The 16,685-nt window shown below is 43.5% G+C and overlaps 2 protein-coding genes across 3 annotated transcripts; one reads left to right on the top strand and one right to left on the bottom strand.

Annotated features, from left to right (window-relative positions):
* Positions 1-345: 345 nt before the first annotated feature.
* Positions 346-6,330, bottom strand: LOC306700263 (uncharacterized protein). 2 transcript variants are annotated; one of them, XM_079165229.1, is made up of 7 exons: positions 6,259-6,330; positions 2,776-2,883; positions 2,656-2,690; positions 2,473-2,542; positions 2,332-2,366; positions 1,430-1,522; positions 346-715 (listed from the first exon to the last, which is right to left on the bottom strand). In XM_079165229.1, exons 1-6 carry the CDS (start codon positions 6,314-6,316, stop codon positions 1,451-1,453), a joined length of 378 nt encoding a protein of 125 aa, XP_079021355.1. In that variant the 5' UTR covers positions 6,317-6,330; the 3' UTR covers positions 346-715; positions 1,430-1,450. The 2 variants fall into 2 exon arrangements, with proteins under 2 accessions (XP_079021355.1, XP_079021356.1); XM_079165230.1 differs by lacking the exon at positions 346-715 and adding an exon at positions 723-871.
* A 2,404-nt stretch (positions 6,331-8,734) lies between these two features.
* Positions 8,735-15,788, top strand: LOC306700267 (tetraspanin-19). Its single transcript, XM_079165234.1, has 8 exons — positions 8,735-8,932; positions 9,840-9,918; positions 10,456-10,568; positions 10,661-10,735; positions 11,418-11,513; positions 11,610-11,807; positions 14,917-15,000; positions 15,241-15,788. The coding sequence occupies exons 1-8, from the start codon at positions 8,756-8,758 to the stop codon at positions 15,484-15,486; spliced, it is 1,068 nt and encodes a 355-aa protein (XP_079021360.1). The 5' UTR covers positions 8,735-8,755; the 3' UTR covers positions 15,487-15,788.
* Positions 15,789-16,685: the final 897 nt, after the last annotated feature.

The following is a 16,685-nucleotide window of genomic DNA, read 5'->3' as shown; positions in this document are numbered from 1 at the left end:
GTCAGCAGGTTATTGATGATCCTCAGCCTGTGATTGGTTATTGATCAGCAGCTGATGTGAGGTCAGAGGTCAGAGGCCTGCAAGAGGAGACAGGAGGAGGAGACAGGAGGAGGGGAGAAGTGGAGGAGACAGGAGGAGGAAACAAGTGTGGGAGACAGGAGGAGGAGACAGGAGGAGGGGAGAAGTGGAGGAGACAGGAGGAGGAAACAAGTGTGGGAGACAGGAGGAGGAGACAAGTGGAGGAGACAAGTGGAGGAGACAGGAGGAGGAAACAAGTGTGGGAGACAGGAGGAGGAGACAAGTGGAGGAGACAAGTGGAGGAGACAGGAGGAGGAAACAAGTGTGGGAGACAGGAGGAGGAGACAAGTGGAGGAGACAGGATGAGGAGACAAGTGGAGGAGACAAGAGGAGGAGACAGGAGGAGGAGACAGGACGAGGAGACAAGTGGAGGAGACAAGAGGAGGAGACAAGTGTAGGAGACATGTAGGAGACAGGAGGAGGAGACATGTGTAGGAGACAGGAGGAGGAGACATGTGGAGGAGACAGGACGAGGAGACAAGTGGAGGAGACAAGAGGAGGAGACAGGAGGAGGAGACATCTGTAGGAGACATGTGGAGGAGACAGGAGGAGGAGACATGTGGAGGAGACAGGACGAGGAGACAGGACGAGGAGACAAGTGGAGGAGACAAGAGGAGGAGACAGGAGGAGGAGACATCTGTAGGAGACATGTGGAGGAGACAGGAGGAGGAGACAGGAGGAGGAGACATGTGTAGGAGACAGGAGGAGGAGACAGGAGGAGGAGACAGGAGGAGGAGACATGTGTAGGAGACAGGAGGAGGAGACAGGAGGAGGAGACAGGAGGAGGAGACATGTGTAGGAGACAGGAGGAGGTCAGTGATCATGTTTCATATTTAAACTTTAACTTCAGATTCAAACAGAAACCTTGTTTTTCTTTTCTGATTATTTTGGGACAGTCGGTCTTTTGTTTTGATAGAACAGCAGAGAGTCAGACAGGAAGTGATGTCAGAGTAGCATCAGAGGTCAACTTCCGTTTGAACTGAATTTATTAAAATCATCGTATTAAGTCATCATTTAGTCACAATTTTGTGTTGAAAACATCAAGAAATTCTGGTCTGATCCAAAGATCCAGTCCTTTAAATTCATACATATATATCTCTCTCTACATCTATATATATATATATATATATATATATATATATAGATATATATATATATATATATATATATATATATCTATATATATATATAGATATATATATATATATAGATATATATATATATATATATATATCTATATATATATATATATATATATATATATATATATCTATATATATATATAGATATATATATATATATACATATAGATATAGATATTTATATCTATATATAGACGTATGTCTCTCACCTGGTCTTTGGCTCCGCCCCTTCACCAGTTCCAGATCTGGTGGACAGCCAATCCCAGCAGGAGCAGCGGACTCACCCGACCAATCCCAGAGGCCTGATGGGGGGGGGGGGGGGGGGGGTCACAGTTATGACATCACACGCGGAGACAAAGCTGCGTTCGAGTCCGTGATACAGAGACTCGTCAGTGTTATTTTGGGATGGACTTCCTGTCCCCCTCGGGCGTCTCTGGACCCGAACAGTAGTCGCTTTATTTTGTTAAGTGCCGTGACCGAGCGGACCAATCAGAGGAGCGGATGACTGAGGATGAGCTTCAGTAACATTACACCAGATATACTATGAACAGTACTCATACTTATATACTATGCATTTAACATTTGAAGTTGTATTTATATTATTTACATTAAACATGCATATACAATATATGTTATAAGTTAATATTTCATATTATTTGTAATCTATAATATATATTAATTCAAGTTATAATGTACTTATATTGTTACACTGTTTATATATTAATTTATATCATATATTTATATGTAATATCTTTATGTTGTACATAACTATTTCATATTTTTATATTTATGCTATATATTATATCATTTTGATACACTTAAATTATATTTATATAACACATTTATATATAATATATTTGTGTTATAGGTTATTATTTCATATTTTCATATGCATACTATATATATTTATATAAGCTATAATACACTTATATTATTTTTGTATTATACATGTATATATAATATATTTGTGTTTTAGGTTATTGCTTCACATTCTTTATATTTATAACATTATATATTATTATTAATATAACAGTAATCATGTTTATTTGACTCTTTCTTTATGTTCTTTCCAGGTGAGTCATGTTGTAAACTAACACTGTATCTGTCTCACCTGGTTGTGGACTTCAGTGGGATACGGTCCGGTCCCTGCAACACAAGTACTGCTGTTAGTACTGCTGTTAGTACCACGAGTACTGTGAGTACTGTGAGTACTGTGAGTACTGTGAGTACTGCTGCCTCAGTACTGCCTCACCGTAGTCGTCCGGCGTCTTTGACGGGTAGTCGTTGTCGTGGAAGTCGGAGGTGGTCGTCTCTTCTTCACTCTTTATATTTATAACATATATTTCGTTCTATAAGTAATCATGTTTATTTGACTCTTTCTTTATGTTCTTTCCAGGTGAGTCATGTTGTAAACTAACACCTGTATCTGTCTCACCTGGTTGTGGACTTCAGAGGGATACGGTCCGGTCACTGCAACACAAGTACTGCTGTTAGTACCACGAGTACTGTGAGTACTGTGAGTACTGTGAGTACTGCTGCCTCAGTACTGCCTCACCGTAGTAGTAGTCGAAGGTGGCGGTGTAGTCGTAGTCCGGCGTCGCTGACGGGTAGTCGTCGTAGTAGTCGGAGGTGGTCGTCTCTTCTTCACGACCTCCTGCGTCTCCTGAGGAGGGAAATACAGCACAAGAAGAAGAGAGTGAGACGCCTCCCCCTTTACTTCCTGTCTTTGTGCTAAGCTAGGCTAACCTAAACAAAGACACATACCAAACTCCATTTACTAATCTGGAAGTTTTGTTTCTTTCTTTTTTGGGTGTTTTGGTGAATTTGGTGAATTTTTTCAGACCTGCAACAACTAAGTAACTAAGTATTTATACTTCAGTACTGTACTTGTACTTCAGTACATTTTCGTGTGTTTGTAATATTTTTATATTGTTAATTTCAGACAAGAAAATTCTGTTTGAGCAGGAAGCAGAAAATACTGCTCAACTTTTTACAAAACTTTATTGAATGTTTTGCCACATGGTCATGATTACTGACACACACACACACACACACACACACAGACCATCAGTGGACCTGAGGGACTCGTTGGTCATGTGATCTTCTTCCTGTTTGAAGCTGATACGACGTTGTGTTCAGGAAACTTCAGGACGTTTTAAGGGTTAGTTAAGGGTTTAGTGCACGTGAGTGCATGTGAGCGTGTCTTTTAGTGCACGTTAATGGATGTGAGTGCATGTGAGCGTGTCCTTTAGTGCACATTAGCTTCCTGAACACCTGAATCATGACTCACAGGCGGACGTGTCAGGACTCGCCTGCAGCCTGAACTCAGGGCCGCTGAGCACCATCTGAAAACACACTTCACTTTAATGAAATATCTCGTTTCACATCGTGAGGTTAACACAACACATCGAGTCTCTAAGGACAGAACATCTAAACATGTTCATTAAAGACAAAGAGACAAAGAGACAAAGAGACAAAGAGAAGTTGGATCATTTCTAATGTTGGATGAGCTCAGAGAGGAACATGAAGACTCTTGTTTCATGTTTTCATTTGTTTGGTGATGGAGTGTGAAGAAGAAGAAGAAGAAGAATTAGAAGAAGAGCTCTGTGCTTCCTGTCTGATGTTATTCAGCCGATAAAGTTTCATGATTCAACACTGAAAGAATCTCTGGAGGCGAAACAAAGACGAGTTCAGTTACAGATTTCTATCTGATGACCGACAACAAAAAGATATTCATTCCCCCTGCGTCCGGTCTTTGTGCTAAGCTAGGCTAACAGTCTCCCCTGGGTCCTTTGTGCTAAGCTAGGCTAACAGTCTCCCCCTGGGTCCAGTCTTTGTGCTAAGCTAGGCTAACAGTCTCCCCCTGTGTCCAGTCTTTGTGCTAAGCTAGGCTAAGTCTCCCCCTGCGTCCGGTCTTTGTGCTAAGCTAGGCTAACAGTCTCCCCCTGGGTCCGGTCTTTGTGCTAAGCTAGGCTAACAGTCTCCCCCTGGGTCCTTTGTGCTAAGCTTCCTTTAGACCAGGTATGAGGAAATATTACAGTCATTTGATAATATTGATCCATTTGTGTTTCAGAGGAAAATAAACAAAGGATGAGATGATGATGATATTTATGATTAAAAGAAATACACTTTGAATAAATGTATTTTTCCCAGTTGAGTTCAAACGTTTTATCTTGACTTTCAGTTGATGAACCTTGAACATATTCCGTGTGAATTGTTGCCTTCATGTGTTCACCGTTAGTTGCATGAAGATCAGAATGAACTCGTGATGTTTGTCTCTGTTCCTCTTGTTTTATTTCACGTGAGAAGAAGAAGCAGACGGACGAGACCACAAACTGCTTCACTTCTGCTTCTGAAGAACAAAGAAAGTCCTCGAAACTGTGACTGATTTCATATCGATGAAGTGAAACCCAGTCCTTTGATCTCATCTGAAATATGAAATGATCATAAGAATACAAATGTATTTCAGTGTTGAGGAGGTTCTAAAGGGATTCTATTGGTCATTGAGGAGGTTCTAGAGGTGATGAAGTTGACCAGTAGAATCAACTTCATCACCTTCAGAACCTCCTCAATGACCAATAGAATCACTTGAGACAGAGCTAAAGGAAACAAAGTGAAATGATGTCGACGTTAACGTCACAAACTTCATGACCTTTGTTGAAGAAAAGTTTCTTTCCGGTCCAATTCTGTGGCTCAGATAAGTGTTATTTACTGCGCAGTGGAGACAGAACCTCCACAAAGCAGTAGAACCATGTCTGACCAGAGAGAGTTCTGGTCGGGATCACACAGGGGAACAGGAAATGAAACAGAAGGCGGGGGTTGGGCCAAGGGACCTGGAAACTATCTGCACACAATATGTGTGTTCATTGTCAGACAATGAACACACAGGCAACATAAAAGAATACAGTTTATACAATGTGAAGATATTAAATGTTCTTCTACACCTTCAACATGAAGACAAGAAGAGATGGAGATCGAACTACCAACCGTACGATAACCAGCCGACTCGTTCTACCAACAATCCTTCAGATTCAAACAAACTCCGGAGACGTGTCCTGACTCAAATATATAGAGATCTCTAGAACCCTTTGAGAGGTCTTTAAATCCTTTTGGATGATCAGAAGAGCCTAAAACACTTCTAGAACCTCCTCAATGACCATTAGAACCAACTTAAACACCTCTAAAACCTGATCAGTAACCACAAGAACCCACTGAAACACCTTTAAAACCTCCTAAAGGACCACTAGACCCACTGAAACACCTTTAGAACCTCCTAAAGGACCACTAGACCCACTGAAACACCTTTAGAACCTCCTCAATGGCCACTAGACCCACTGAAACACCTTTAGAACCTCCTCAATGACCACTAGACCCACTGAAACACCTTTAGAACCTCCTCAATGACCATGAGACCCCCTGTAACACCTTTAGAACCTCCTCAATAACCACTTGAACCCCTGAAACCCCTTTGGAACCTCCTCAATGACCACTAGACCCACTGAAACACCTTTGCAACCTCCTCAATGACCATGAGACTCCCCGAAACACCTTTAGAACCTCCTCAGTGAATATTAGAACCCCCTGAAACACCTTTAGAACCTCCTCAATGACCACAAGACCCCCTGAAACACCTGTAGAACCTCGTCAGTGACCAATAGAACCCCTGAAACACCTTTAGAACCTATTCGATGACCACATGAACCCCTGAAATACCTTTAGAACCTCCTCAGTGACCACTAGACCCCCTAAAACACCTGTAGAACCTCGTCAGTGACCAATAGAACCCCTGAAACACCTTTAGAACCTATTCGATGACCACATGAACCCCTGAAATACCTTTAGAACCTCCTCAGTGACCACCTGAACCCCTGAAACACCTCTAGAACCTCCTCAATGACCACTAGAACCCCTGAAACAGCTTTAGAGCCTCCTCAATGACCACACAAAACATTCCTCCACTGAACATGTCTTATCATTTATAAATGATGTTCGTCAGCAGGTCCGAATCTCTGGAGGTCAGAGGTCGCAGTTCACTCACCACAGCAGGACGACATCATCAGAGTGAGCCAGAGAGAGAGAGACAGCAACACGTTCATCCTGGAGGACAGACGCAACCTGACTGAGAGAGAGACAGGCAGCAGTGGGTGTGTCCTCTTCTGTCTCTCAGTTAACCCTTTAACACACAGGGTGACTAACACACACACACACACACACACACACACACACACATATATATATATATATATGTATGTGTGTGTGTTGTATATGTCTATATGTGTGTATATATATATATATATATATAAATGTTATATACATATACACATATACATACAAATATAATCAACAGTCAGTAAACACTATGATATTTCCAGTTATCCAAAGTCACTTTGTGTTTAACGTCCCTGTTCTACCAACAGTAGAACACTTAAAGGACCCTGGTGACCTGGAGAACCCTCTAATGGACCATTAGAACCTCCTAAAGGTTCTCTGGAGCCTCTAGTACTTTAAAGGGTTAAAAATTCAGTCATGTTTTTTTTCCCAGTGCAGTCGAGAAGAAAGTGAAACTTGTACAGGACAAATCCTGACATGCAGTGTGTGTGTGTGTGTGTGTGTGTGTGTGTGTGTGTGTGTGTGTGTGTGTGTGTGTGTGTGTGTGTGTGTGTGTGTGTGTGTCGGGAAGAGAACATCAGCAGTTAAAGCAGAAATGGGACCAGGATCCTCCCACAGAGAGGTTTTACCTTTTTATTGGCAAGACTCGAACCCGAGACGTTACAATTACATGTTGAGCATCTTCAACATGTCCACCAGGACCACCAGAACCAGCAGGACCACCAGAACCACCAGAACCAGCAGGACCACCAGAACCAGCAGGACCACCAGAACCAGCAGGACCAGCAGGACCATCAGAACCACCAGAACCACCAGGTCCAGCAGAACCGTCTGTACTTTGTAGATCAAGAAGAGGAGAAAATGTGAAGGGGTTAATTTAAAATGGATTGAAAGGTAAATCAATAACGACATGTTATGTTATTAAAATGTTTCTAGTTTTATGTCCAGTCTGTCCTGAAGGTGGCGCTCTGACTCTTTTGATAGATGTAAAAATGATCAATAGACTGAATGAAACGTTTTAGTTTTAGTGCATGTTAATGCATGTAAGTGCATGTGAGTGTGCATGTTGATGCAGTGAGATCAGGTAAACACTGTTAGCTGTTAGCTGTTAGCTGTTAGCTGTTAGCTGTTAGCTGCGGCTCCGTTGTCGTCTTGTTGAGATGAATAAAGTTGAATGTTTTTGAATCTGTCTTCAGTGGTCACAGACATCGAGCAGGTTTAGAAAAGAAGTCAGACTGAAGGTTTAAACTCTCAGATGCACATTAACAGAGATTTACATCCCCAGTGTTCCCAGTGAAAACTCCCAGCATGCCACAGGGGGGGGGGGGGGGGGGGGGGTTGATGGATTAACCTGCCTGTCAGGAATTCTTCCTGCGGGGAAACTTACTGGATACATCAGTGTGTGTGTGTATCTCTAACATATATTATATATTACAACATAATGTATGTTATTATATAATAATAATATATACAGTATATAATAATATAATAATTTAATATATGTGTGCATTTTCTCTAGTGTCCACCAGGGGGCGACTCCTCTGGTTGTATAGAAGTCTATGAGAAAATGACTCTACTTCTCTCTTGATTTATTACCTCAGTAAACATTGTAAACATGAGTTTATGGTCTCAATCTCTAGTTTCAAGTCTTCTTCAATACAGCATGATGTTCATTTAGTAAATGATGGTCCATTTAGAGTCACACAGACCATAAAGCAGGGGATGCTTTAGGGGCGGGGCTACACAGTGATTGACAGGTTGACACCAGAGACGTATACGGCGTCTCTACGTCACTCCTCCTCAGTCTACATATGGTCACTTCCTGTTCACTGGTTGCAAAGAAAACCAAGATGGCGACGGTCACAGACGCCCCCTGGGTTAAGAGGGTTGTCCGGTAACCGCAAGGTCGGTGGATCGATCGTTGGCCGTGTGCCGAAGTGTCCCTGAGCAAGACGCTGAACCCCTAACTACCACTGCTGTTGCTGTGGTAACCGGACCGGACGGACGGAGCCGATTGGCCGCCTGCCGAGCAGTAAAAGCTGTTGATGAACGTGGGAACGAGGCCGAGCGGCGACCTTTGACCTCTGTGAAGTCTCCGTCTCTCTCTTTAACTCAGAGGTCGGAGGTCACGGGGAGCCTGTTTGTGTTCCCCTTTAACGGCCTCAGAGGGTCTCACACTGAGGTCTGAGGACCCTGCAGGGGACACACGGGTTCTCAGTCTGTTTCCTCCTTCCTGTTTGTTCCCAGCTGGTTTCAGCTGCTGAAAGGCATTGTGGGAAATGCAGTTTCTCCACTACATTGAGTCAACAAAGAAGGATGAAGGGAAATATTTACCTGTGTGTGTGTGTGTGTGTGTGTGTGTGTGTGTGTGTGTGTGTGTCTGTGTTTCCATGGAGAATGTGGGATCGGTCTAATGTTTAGAGACAATGAGGAAGTGGACTCTGATCTCAGGTGTCGCTGCAGCTGAGCCTCAAAGAAACATTCAGCTGGAGAACAGAAGAGAACAGAACCTTCTGGTGGTTCCTGAGAGAAGAACGATGAAGCTGGACGTGAAGATTCAGCTGCTGAACTTCTTCTTTGAAGTTTTTAACTTCATCTTCCTGGTGAGGAAACATTCAGTTCGATAACATATGTAATAATAACAATAATTATATTAACGCTAATTATAATAATAATAATAACTATCATCATCATCGTTATTATTGTTATTATAAATCACAACATTATTTATACACAATTTAATGATAAAAACAGACCAGCTGATCTATAACTTAATAAAATAAATGTCTGTCACGAGTTAAGAGCTGATCTGGGATCATTTATCCTTCAGTGCTTCTCACACTGCAGTTAGCCTGTGGCTAAGGAAGCAGTTAGCTCCAGGCTAAGGAAGCAGTTAGCTCCAGGCTAAGGAAGCAGTTAGCTCGTGGCTAAGGAAGATATTAGCCCCAGGTTAAGGAAGCAGTTAGCCCCAGGTTAAGGAAGCAGTTAGCCCCAGGCTAAGGAAGCAGTTAGCCCAAGGCTAAGGAAGCAGTTAGCCCCAGGTTAAGGAAGCAGTTAGCCCCAGGCTAAGGAAGCAGTTAGCCCCAGGCTAAGGAAGCAGTTAGCCCCAGGTTAAGGAAGCAGTTAGCCCCAGGCTAAGGAAGCTGTTAGCCCAAGGTTAAGGAAGCAGTTAGCCCCAGGTTAAGGAAGCAGTTAGCCCCAGGCTAAGGAAGCAGTTAGCCCCAGGCTAAGGAAGCAGTTAGCCCCAGGTTAAGGAAGCAGTTAGCCCCAGGCTAAGGAAGCAGTTAGCCCAAGGTTAAGGAAGCAGTTAGCCCCAGGTTAAGGAAGCAGTTAGCCCCAGGCTAAGGAAGCAGTTAGCCCCAGGCTAAGGAAGCAGTTAGCCCCAGGTTAAGGAAGCAGTTAGCCCCAGGCTAAGGAAGCTGTTAGCCCCATGTTAAGGAAGCAGTTAGCCCAAGGCTAAGGAAGCAGTTAGCCGTGCCCGTTTTCCTGACCATTGACCTCCGTCTGTAGGCTATGGGTCTCAGTGTGTGCGGTGTCGGACTCTGGATCCTGTTTGACGGAGGAAGCCTCCTGACCATCCACGCCTCAGGTACAGTAACACATGTAACGATAGCTCCAGGACTAGGATAGCTTAGCTTAGCACAAAGACTGGAAGCAGAGGGAAACTGTTAGCCTGGCTTCATAGCCACCTCCCAACGGCTGATAACGTGCGTATGTGCGTGTGTCTCTACCAGAGACGTATACGGCGTCTCTACGTCACTCCTCCTCAGTCCAGATATGGTCACTTCCTGTTCACTGGTTGATAAAAAAACAAGATGGCGACGGCGAAATCTCGGAACTCAAGTCTTCAAAACATCCACAAACCAACAAGAGACGTCACCATGACTACGTCCACTTATTATATACAGTTTAACACTAAACATTAGCATTGAACTGGTTAGCTTAGCACAGACAGCTATATGCTAATTCAAACAGTTGACTAAAAGTAACAGAGTTTTGTAGGTTTTGAAACTAAGGCCCAGTCTAATTTTAAAAAACGTGTGTGTGTGTGTGTGTGTGTGTGTGTGTGTGTGTGTGTGTGTGTGTGTGTGTGTGTGTGTGTGTGTGTGTGTGTGTGCACGCATAGACGAGCTGCGTGTCGTGGGGGCGGGGCTGATGCTGATTGGTCTGGCGGTGTTGGGGGTCAGTGTGGTCGGTATCGTCGGAGCCGTCAAAGACGTCAGAGTCCTGCTGCTGGTGGTGAGTCTCCAACCTGTAACCACCAATGTAACCTCTGTGCTGTGATCGGTCCCTCGTAGTAAAGGTGTACTGACTCACCTGGTCCTCCTCAGTACCTGGGCTTCCTCATCGTGCTGGTCCTGGGTCAGCTGTTCGTCACACTGCTGCTGCTCATAAACAGAGACAAGGTGAGACAAGGGATTTTATTTTGTTGCTTAAAACGCTTGTTTTCTGAATGGAATTTGTCTCGATTAGTGCTATGCTAACATTGTAGCTGCTCCAGTAGCATTATTTGGTTTATCTGGACTGAGGAGGAGTGACGTAGAGACCTGTCAATCACTGTGTATCCCCGCCCCTAAAGCATCCCCTGCTTTATGGTCTGTTTGACTCTAAATGGACCATCATTTACTAAATGAACATCATGCTGTATTGAAGAAGACTTGAAACTAGAGATTGAGACCATAAACTCATGTTTACAATGTTTACTGAGGTAATAAATCAAGAGAGAAGTAGAGTCATTTTCTCATAGACTTCTATACAACCAGAGGAGTCGCCCCCTGGTGGTCATTAGAGAGAATGCAGCTTTAACACATGAAGCTGTGACTTCACTTAAAGAACAGGAGGATGTCTTCTGGTTCACATCTTTGGATTGAGTTTGTATGCATCTTTTCTTAAAGGGCCAGTGTGTCGGCGGATTTATCTGCAGAAACGGAATATAAATACTTCTAATTATGTTTTTATTCGTGTATATTCACCTGAAACTAAATACTGTTGCATGTTTACGTTCTTGACTCTTAACTACCAGGACAAGAAGACAATATTATTATTATTAACTAATAAATACATGTTTCATGTGTTTGACCTGATCAGATTGAACGGAGTCTGGATGAAACCGTGGACCGGATCATCTTTGAGTACGGAGGACACAACAGTTCGGACACCCTGATGGACAAAATACAGAGCTACGTGAGTGATCCGTCTGTCCGTCTGTCCACACAGGGTTCTGCTTCTGTCCCACGCTAACAGACTCACAAACGTAACGATACGATCTACCGTCCACAGGAGGACTGCTGTGGCAGGACGGGTCCTTCTGATTGGCTGAAGAACTCCTACATCCAGAGTCTGAACCTGACCAATCCGGACGTACTTCCGTGTTCCTGTTTCAGGTCCCGTCGTCCTGCCGTCCACTCGTCCTGGTGCTCCGAGCTGCCGGACTTCACCGCTCCGCAGTACGGGAGGGGCAACGGGTCACATGACCAGGTACACACCGTCACATCCCAGCTCGGAGACGTCACACCCCCCCACCATAAAAACAGGGTTCCCATAAGGGGAACGCCAATATTGGCAAACTACAAAGTCCATACTTTTTACTGTGCAATACTTGTAGGCTACAGCTTCAGACCGTACTCACTTAAACAGGACCCCCCTTCCCCCGTCCAAGTCCAGTCCACACTGCTCCGTCCACACTTCTCCGTCCACACTGCTACGTCCACACTGCTCCGTCCACACTGCTCCGTCCACACTGCTACGTCCACACTGCTCCGTCCACACTTCTCCGTCCACACTGCTCCGTCCACACTACTCCGTCCACACTGCTCCGTCCACACTACTCCGTCCACACCGCTACGTCCACACTACTCCGTCCACACTGCTCCGTCCACACTGCTCCGTCCACACTGCTACGTCCACACCGCTACGTCCACACTGCTCCGTCCACACTGCTCCGTCCACACTGCTACGTCCACACTACTACGTCCACACTACTCCGTCCACACTACTACGTCCACACTGCTCCGTCCACACTGCTCCGTCCACACTGCTACGTCCACACTGCTCCGTCCACACTACTACGTCCACACTGCTCCGTCCACACTGCTCCGTCCACACTGCTCCGTCCACACTGCTCCGTCCACACTGCTACGTCCACACTACTACGTCCACACTGCTCCGTCCACACTGCTCCGTCCACACTGCTCCGTCCACACTACTACGTCCACACTACTACGTCCACACTACTACGTCCACACTGCTCCGTCCACACTGCTCCGTCCACACTGCTCCGTCCACACTACTCCGTCCACACTGCTCCGTCCACACTACTCCGTCCACACTGCTCCGTCCACACGGCGTTTCAGCATCGTTTTCTAAATGATCTCCGTCCAGACTAACACGCCTGGAAACGAACATCACGTGTCTCTTCAGGTACACTGGGCATGCGGTGGGTGTCGGTGTAAACAGGAAGTAGATTGGTTGCTTCGTTAAATAGTAGTAATAAAGTATTCTTTAATAATGAAAGGTCGTGTTTGATACTTAAGATCTTCCTCTATGAACTCAAACAGACACATTTCGTGGAAAGTTGTATTTTTCAGACTTAGTTACAGCGCTGCAGGTCTCTCTCTCTCTCACATCAAATGTACTTTAGAATCAACACGTACACATGAAGTTCACTAGATTATGATCCATAAATGTGATCAACACACGTCTCTCACTCGTTTCCTCAGTTTCATTGTTGTTCTCACTCGTAGCTCTGCTGGAGTCTTCTCTGTCCTGCTGGAGAGCATTTCATGTTTTGTTCCTTTACATTTTATCTGCAGACTTCACAATAGTTGTGCAGAACAAAATAAGCATGAATCAGAACAGGAAAGTCCTCCGTTGTGTGTCCATCAGCCTCCCTAAAGCCGCTAACCGTGACTTCAGAGTCCGCTCCGTAGGTCTGATAACGCCGCTGGACACGCCGCTCACTGATCGCTCCATTAACAGCTGCTTCCTCCGTAATGAAGCAGACTTTCACTGGACAACAGCTGCTAGTAAAGACATCGAGGTCAGCAGCAGCTGTACTCAGGCGTCCATGTTGAATTAACCTGGTAGCCGATCGGTAACCAATGTTGTTGTTTGTGAGCTTCCGGGTACGGGTCACGTGGTAGACGTGAGACCAATCAGGGAAGGACACGTCACGACTGCTCAGAACCGATCTAGTAGTGAACGGGTGTGGGCGTCATCGTTTCTAAACGTATGCGTCTACGACCGTCCACGCGAAGACGCAACTCCGGAGTTTTCAAACGTATCCTCGGGAGCGTTTTATAACTCCTCCGTTTTCGCTGCTTTGAAAACGCCGGCGTAGTGACGCTCAGTGTGAACGTAGCAAAACATGAAACGGAGTAGTGTGGACGTGGCCTAAGACCTAACAGGGACAGAACAACAGCAATTTACTCACCATGTAAAGAGGACCATCCAGCACAACAGCTCTGCAAAAAACACAGAACAGACCAGCACCTTGTTAAACCAGCCAGATTCCTTCATTTACCCACAAAGCAAATCAGCAAACCAGCCTACCTACCAGACTCAAATGTCTCCTTATCAACCAGATTGCTCAACCGATTCATAACAAGGTGTACAGTCCACCGTACTACAGCTGCTACAGATGCTCTCTGACTTCAATGCCGACACCGAGTCAACCAGCAACGGCCGAGCACAAACATGTCACAGCCAACAAGCTGGCTGCCGAGAAAAGCAGTTTATTTTCACACAAACATAATTCAAACAACACAAAAGGTTCGTATCAGTTGTCAGTCCTGAGGTGCATGTATGTGTGTGTGTAGTGCTGCAGGCTGACAGGAGCTCAGAGAAGACGTATTTAAAGCTCAGGTGAGGCTCATCCAGCTGATGAGCCTCCAATCAGCACCTTTAACAGGTAATACAACACAACAGGGACACCTAGTGTAGGGAGGAGGGTCATCACAACACACACACACACACACACACACACACACACACACACACACACACACACACACACTCACACACACACACACACACACACACACACTCACACACATACATGCTACGGTAGCATGATGTCAGGACATTTAAATTAAACCTGAAACATTGAGACGAAACTGCCTTTAACTATTTCACGAAGAAAGATATTAATAAAGTAAAAGTGCAGAAGATTGGTTGACTGATTGGTTGATTGATTGGTTGATTGATTTATTGGTTGATTGATTGATTGATTGGTTGATTGATTGATTGGTTGATTGGTTGATTGATTGGTTGATTGGTTGATTGATTGACATTTAATTTAGTTAGAAGATCTGATTTCTCGTTACTTCACCGCTCAGTCTTCAACTAAATAAATTAAGTTCTCTTTTTAACTTCTTCCTGGTGAGGAAACATTCAGCTAGATAATATATATAAAATAATAATAATAATAATGAAAATAATAATAAAAATAACAATATTAATAATAATAATAATTGTATTTGAAATACCTGTAACCTTTGTTGTGTTAAATTGTTAAATTTAAATGTTTTTTAAATGTTATATATTATATTATGTCGCTATCTTATTACTTTATGTTTTTATGTTGCAGGGCTGCAAACAGAAGGTCACTGATTGGCTGCAGGAAAACATTCTGACAGTCGTCAGCATGGACGTCGCTCTCATGTTGATCCAGGTAATAAAACCAGAACCAGAACCAGAACCAGAACCAGAACCTGTCTGGAAGTAGAACAGACCTCTTCCTGTTCTGTCAAACAGAATATTGTATATAATAAATAATATCAAGAGGGATATGGATAATTATTCTAATGTATTAATGTTAATAAGAAAACAACCAGTTGTGTCATTTCAGTGGTTTTTAAACCTGCATATCTGTATTTATTTGGATCACATGGACACGTTCCTCCGTCTCCAGGTGGTCCAGTTCGTCTTCACCGTGTCTTTGTACCGAGCGCTCGGCCGGAGAGCCGGCGTCAAAACGACCGACCGTCTGAGCGACCCTGAAGGCGACCCGGACTACGGAGAGCAGAACTACGCCTACGTGGATCCCGACGATGGTTACGTAGATGACGCCCACCACCCGGCACATCACCACGACTACCAGCAGAACCTAGGCCCCGCCCACCTGGCTTATCACCATGACAACCAGGACTATGACTGAACACACCAACAGGCTTCACCTTAAATGTTAAAGATCAATAATGTAATAAAATCTGTAGCTGCTGAAGAAACTGAAGTAATTATTTCAGAAAATATGATAAATTATTAAGTTTGGTTTTCTTTTTTAAAAGTGAAACTGAAGAAACTTTAACTGGTTCTATAAAGTTCTTCAAAGCTTCAAGTGTTAAAGCTGCATTCTCTCTAGTGTCCACCAGGGGGCGACTCCTCTGGTTGTATAGAAGTATATGAGAAAATGACTCTACTTCTCTCTTGATTTATTACCTCAGTAAACATTGTAAACATGAGTTTATGGTCTCAATCTCTAGTTTCAAGTCTTCTTCAATACAGCATGATGTTCATTTAGTGAATGATGGTCCATTTAGAGTCACACAGACCATAAAGCAGGGGATGCTTTAGGGGCGGGGCTACACAGTGATTGACAGGTCGACACCAGAGACGTATACGACGTCTCTACGTCACTCCTCCTCAGTCCACATATGGTCACTTCCTGTTCACTGGTTGCAAAAAACAAGATGGCGACGACCAAAACAAAGAACTCGAGGCTTCAAAACATCCAAAAATCATCCAAGTCACCATGACTACGTCAGATCCTTCACAGCACTTATCTCAAAATAACCATGACGATAGCCAGCATGCAATTAGCATTAGCGTTAAAGATTAGCATCAGGGCTAAAGATTAGCATTAGGGCAAAAGATTAGCATTAGCGCTAAACATTAGCATTAGGGCTATGAATTACAGTTTGAAGGCACTTCAGCCAAAACTCTGGTGTGTAGTTCCTCTTTAAGTAATTTAATTACCAACTGTTCTGTGTTTATTTATTCATTAATGTATTTAATTATTTATTTGTCTTTTGTTTATGTATTTCTGTATCAGTTCCTGTATTTACCTACACATTTATTTATTTGTTTATTTATATATTTATACATACGTAAATACATTTATGTATTTATTTAAATGTGTAAATAGATACAAAATAAATATAATAATGATTAACATACATACATATGTAAATATACACAAATTGGTAATACAATTATTAGATTTTTCCCCTATTCATTAATTTATTAATCTGTACTTAATCCATGTTTTTGTCCTTTAAAGGTTTGAATCCATGTCTGATAGTTTAAAATCTCTTTGCAGTAAAGTTTTAAAGTTTACCTTTCTGCAGAATTTGACTG

Source organism: Pholis gunnellus (assembly GCF_910591455.1).
Source record: "Pholis gunnellus genome assembly, chromosome: 8".
Taxonomy (NCBI): Eukaryota; Metazoa; Chordata; class Actinopteri; order Perciformes; family Pholidae; genus Pholis; species Pholis gunnellus.
Note: the sequence above shows the minus strand (reverse complement) of the source record. Positions and strands in the feature narration are given on the sequence as shown.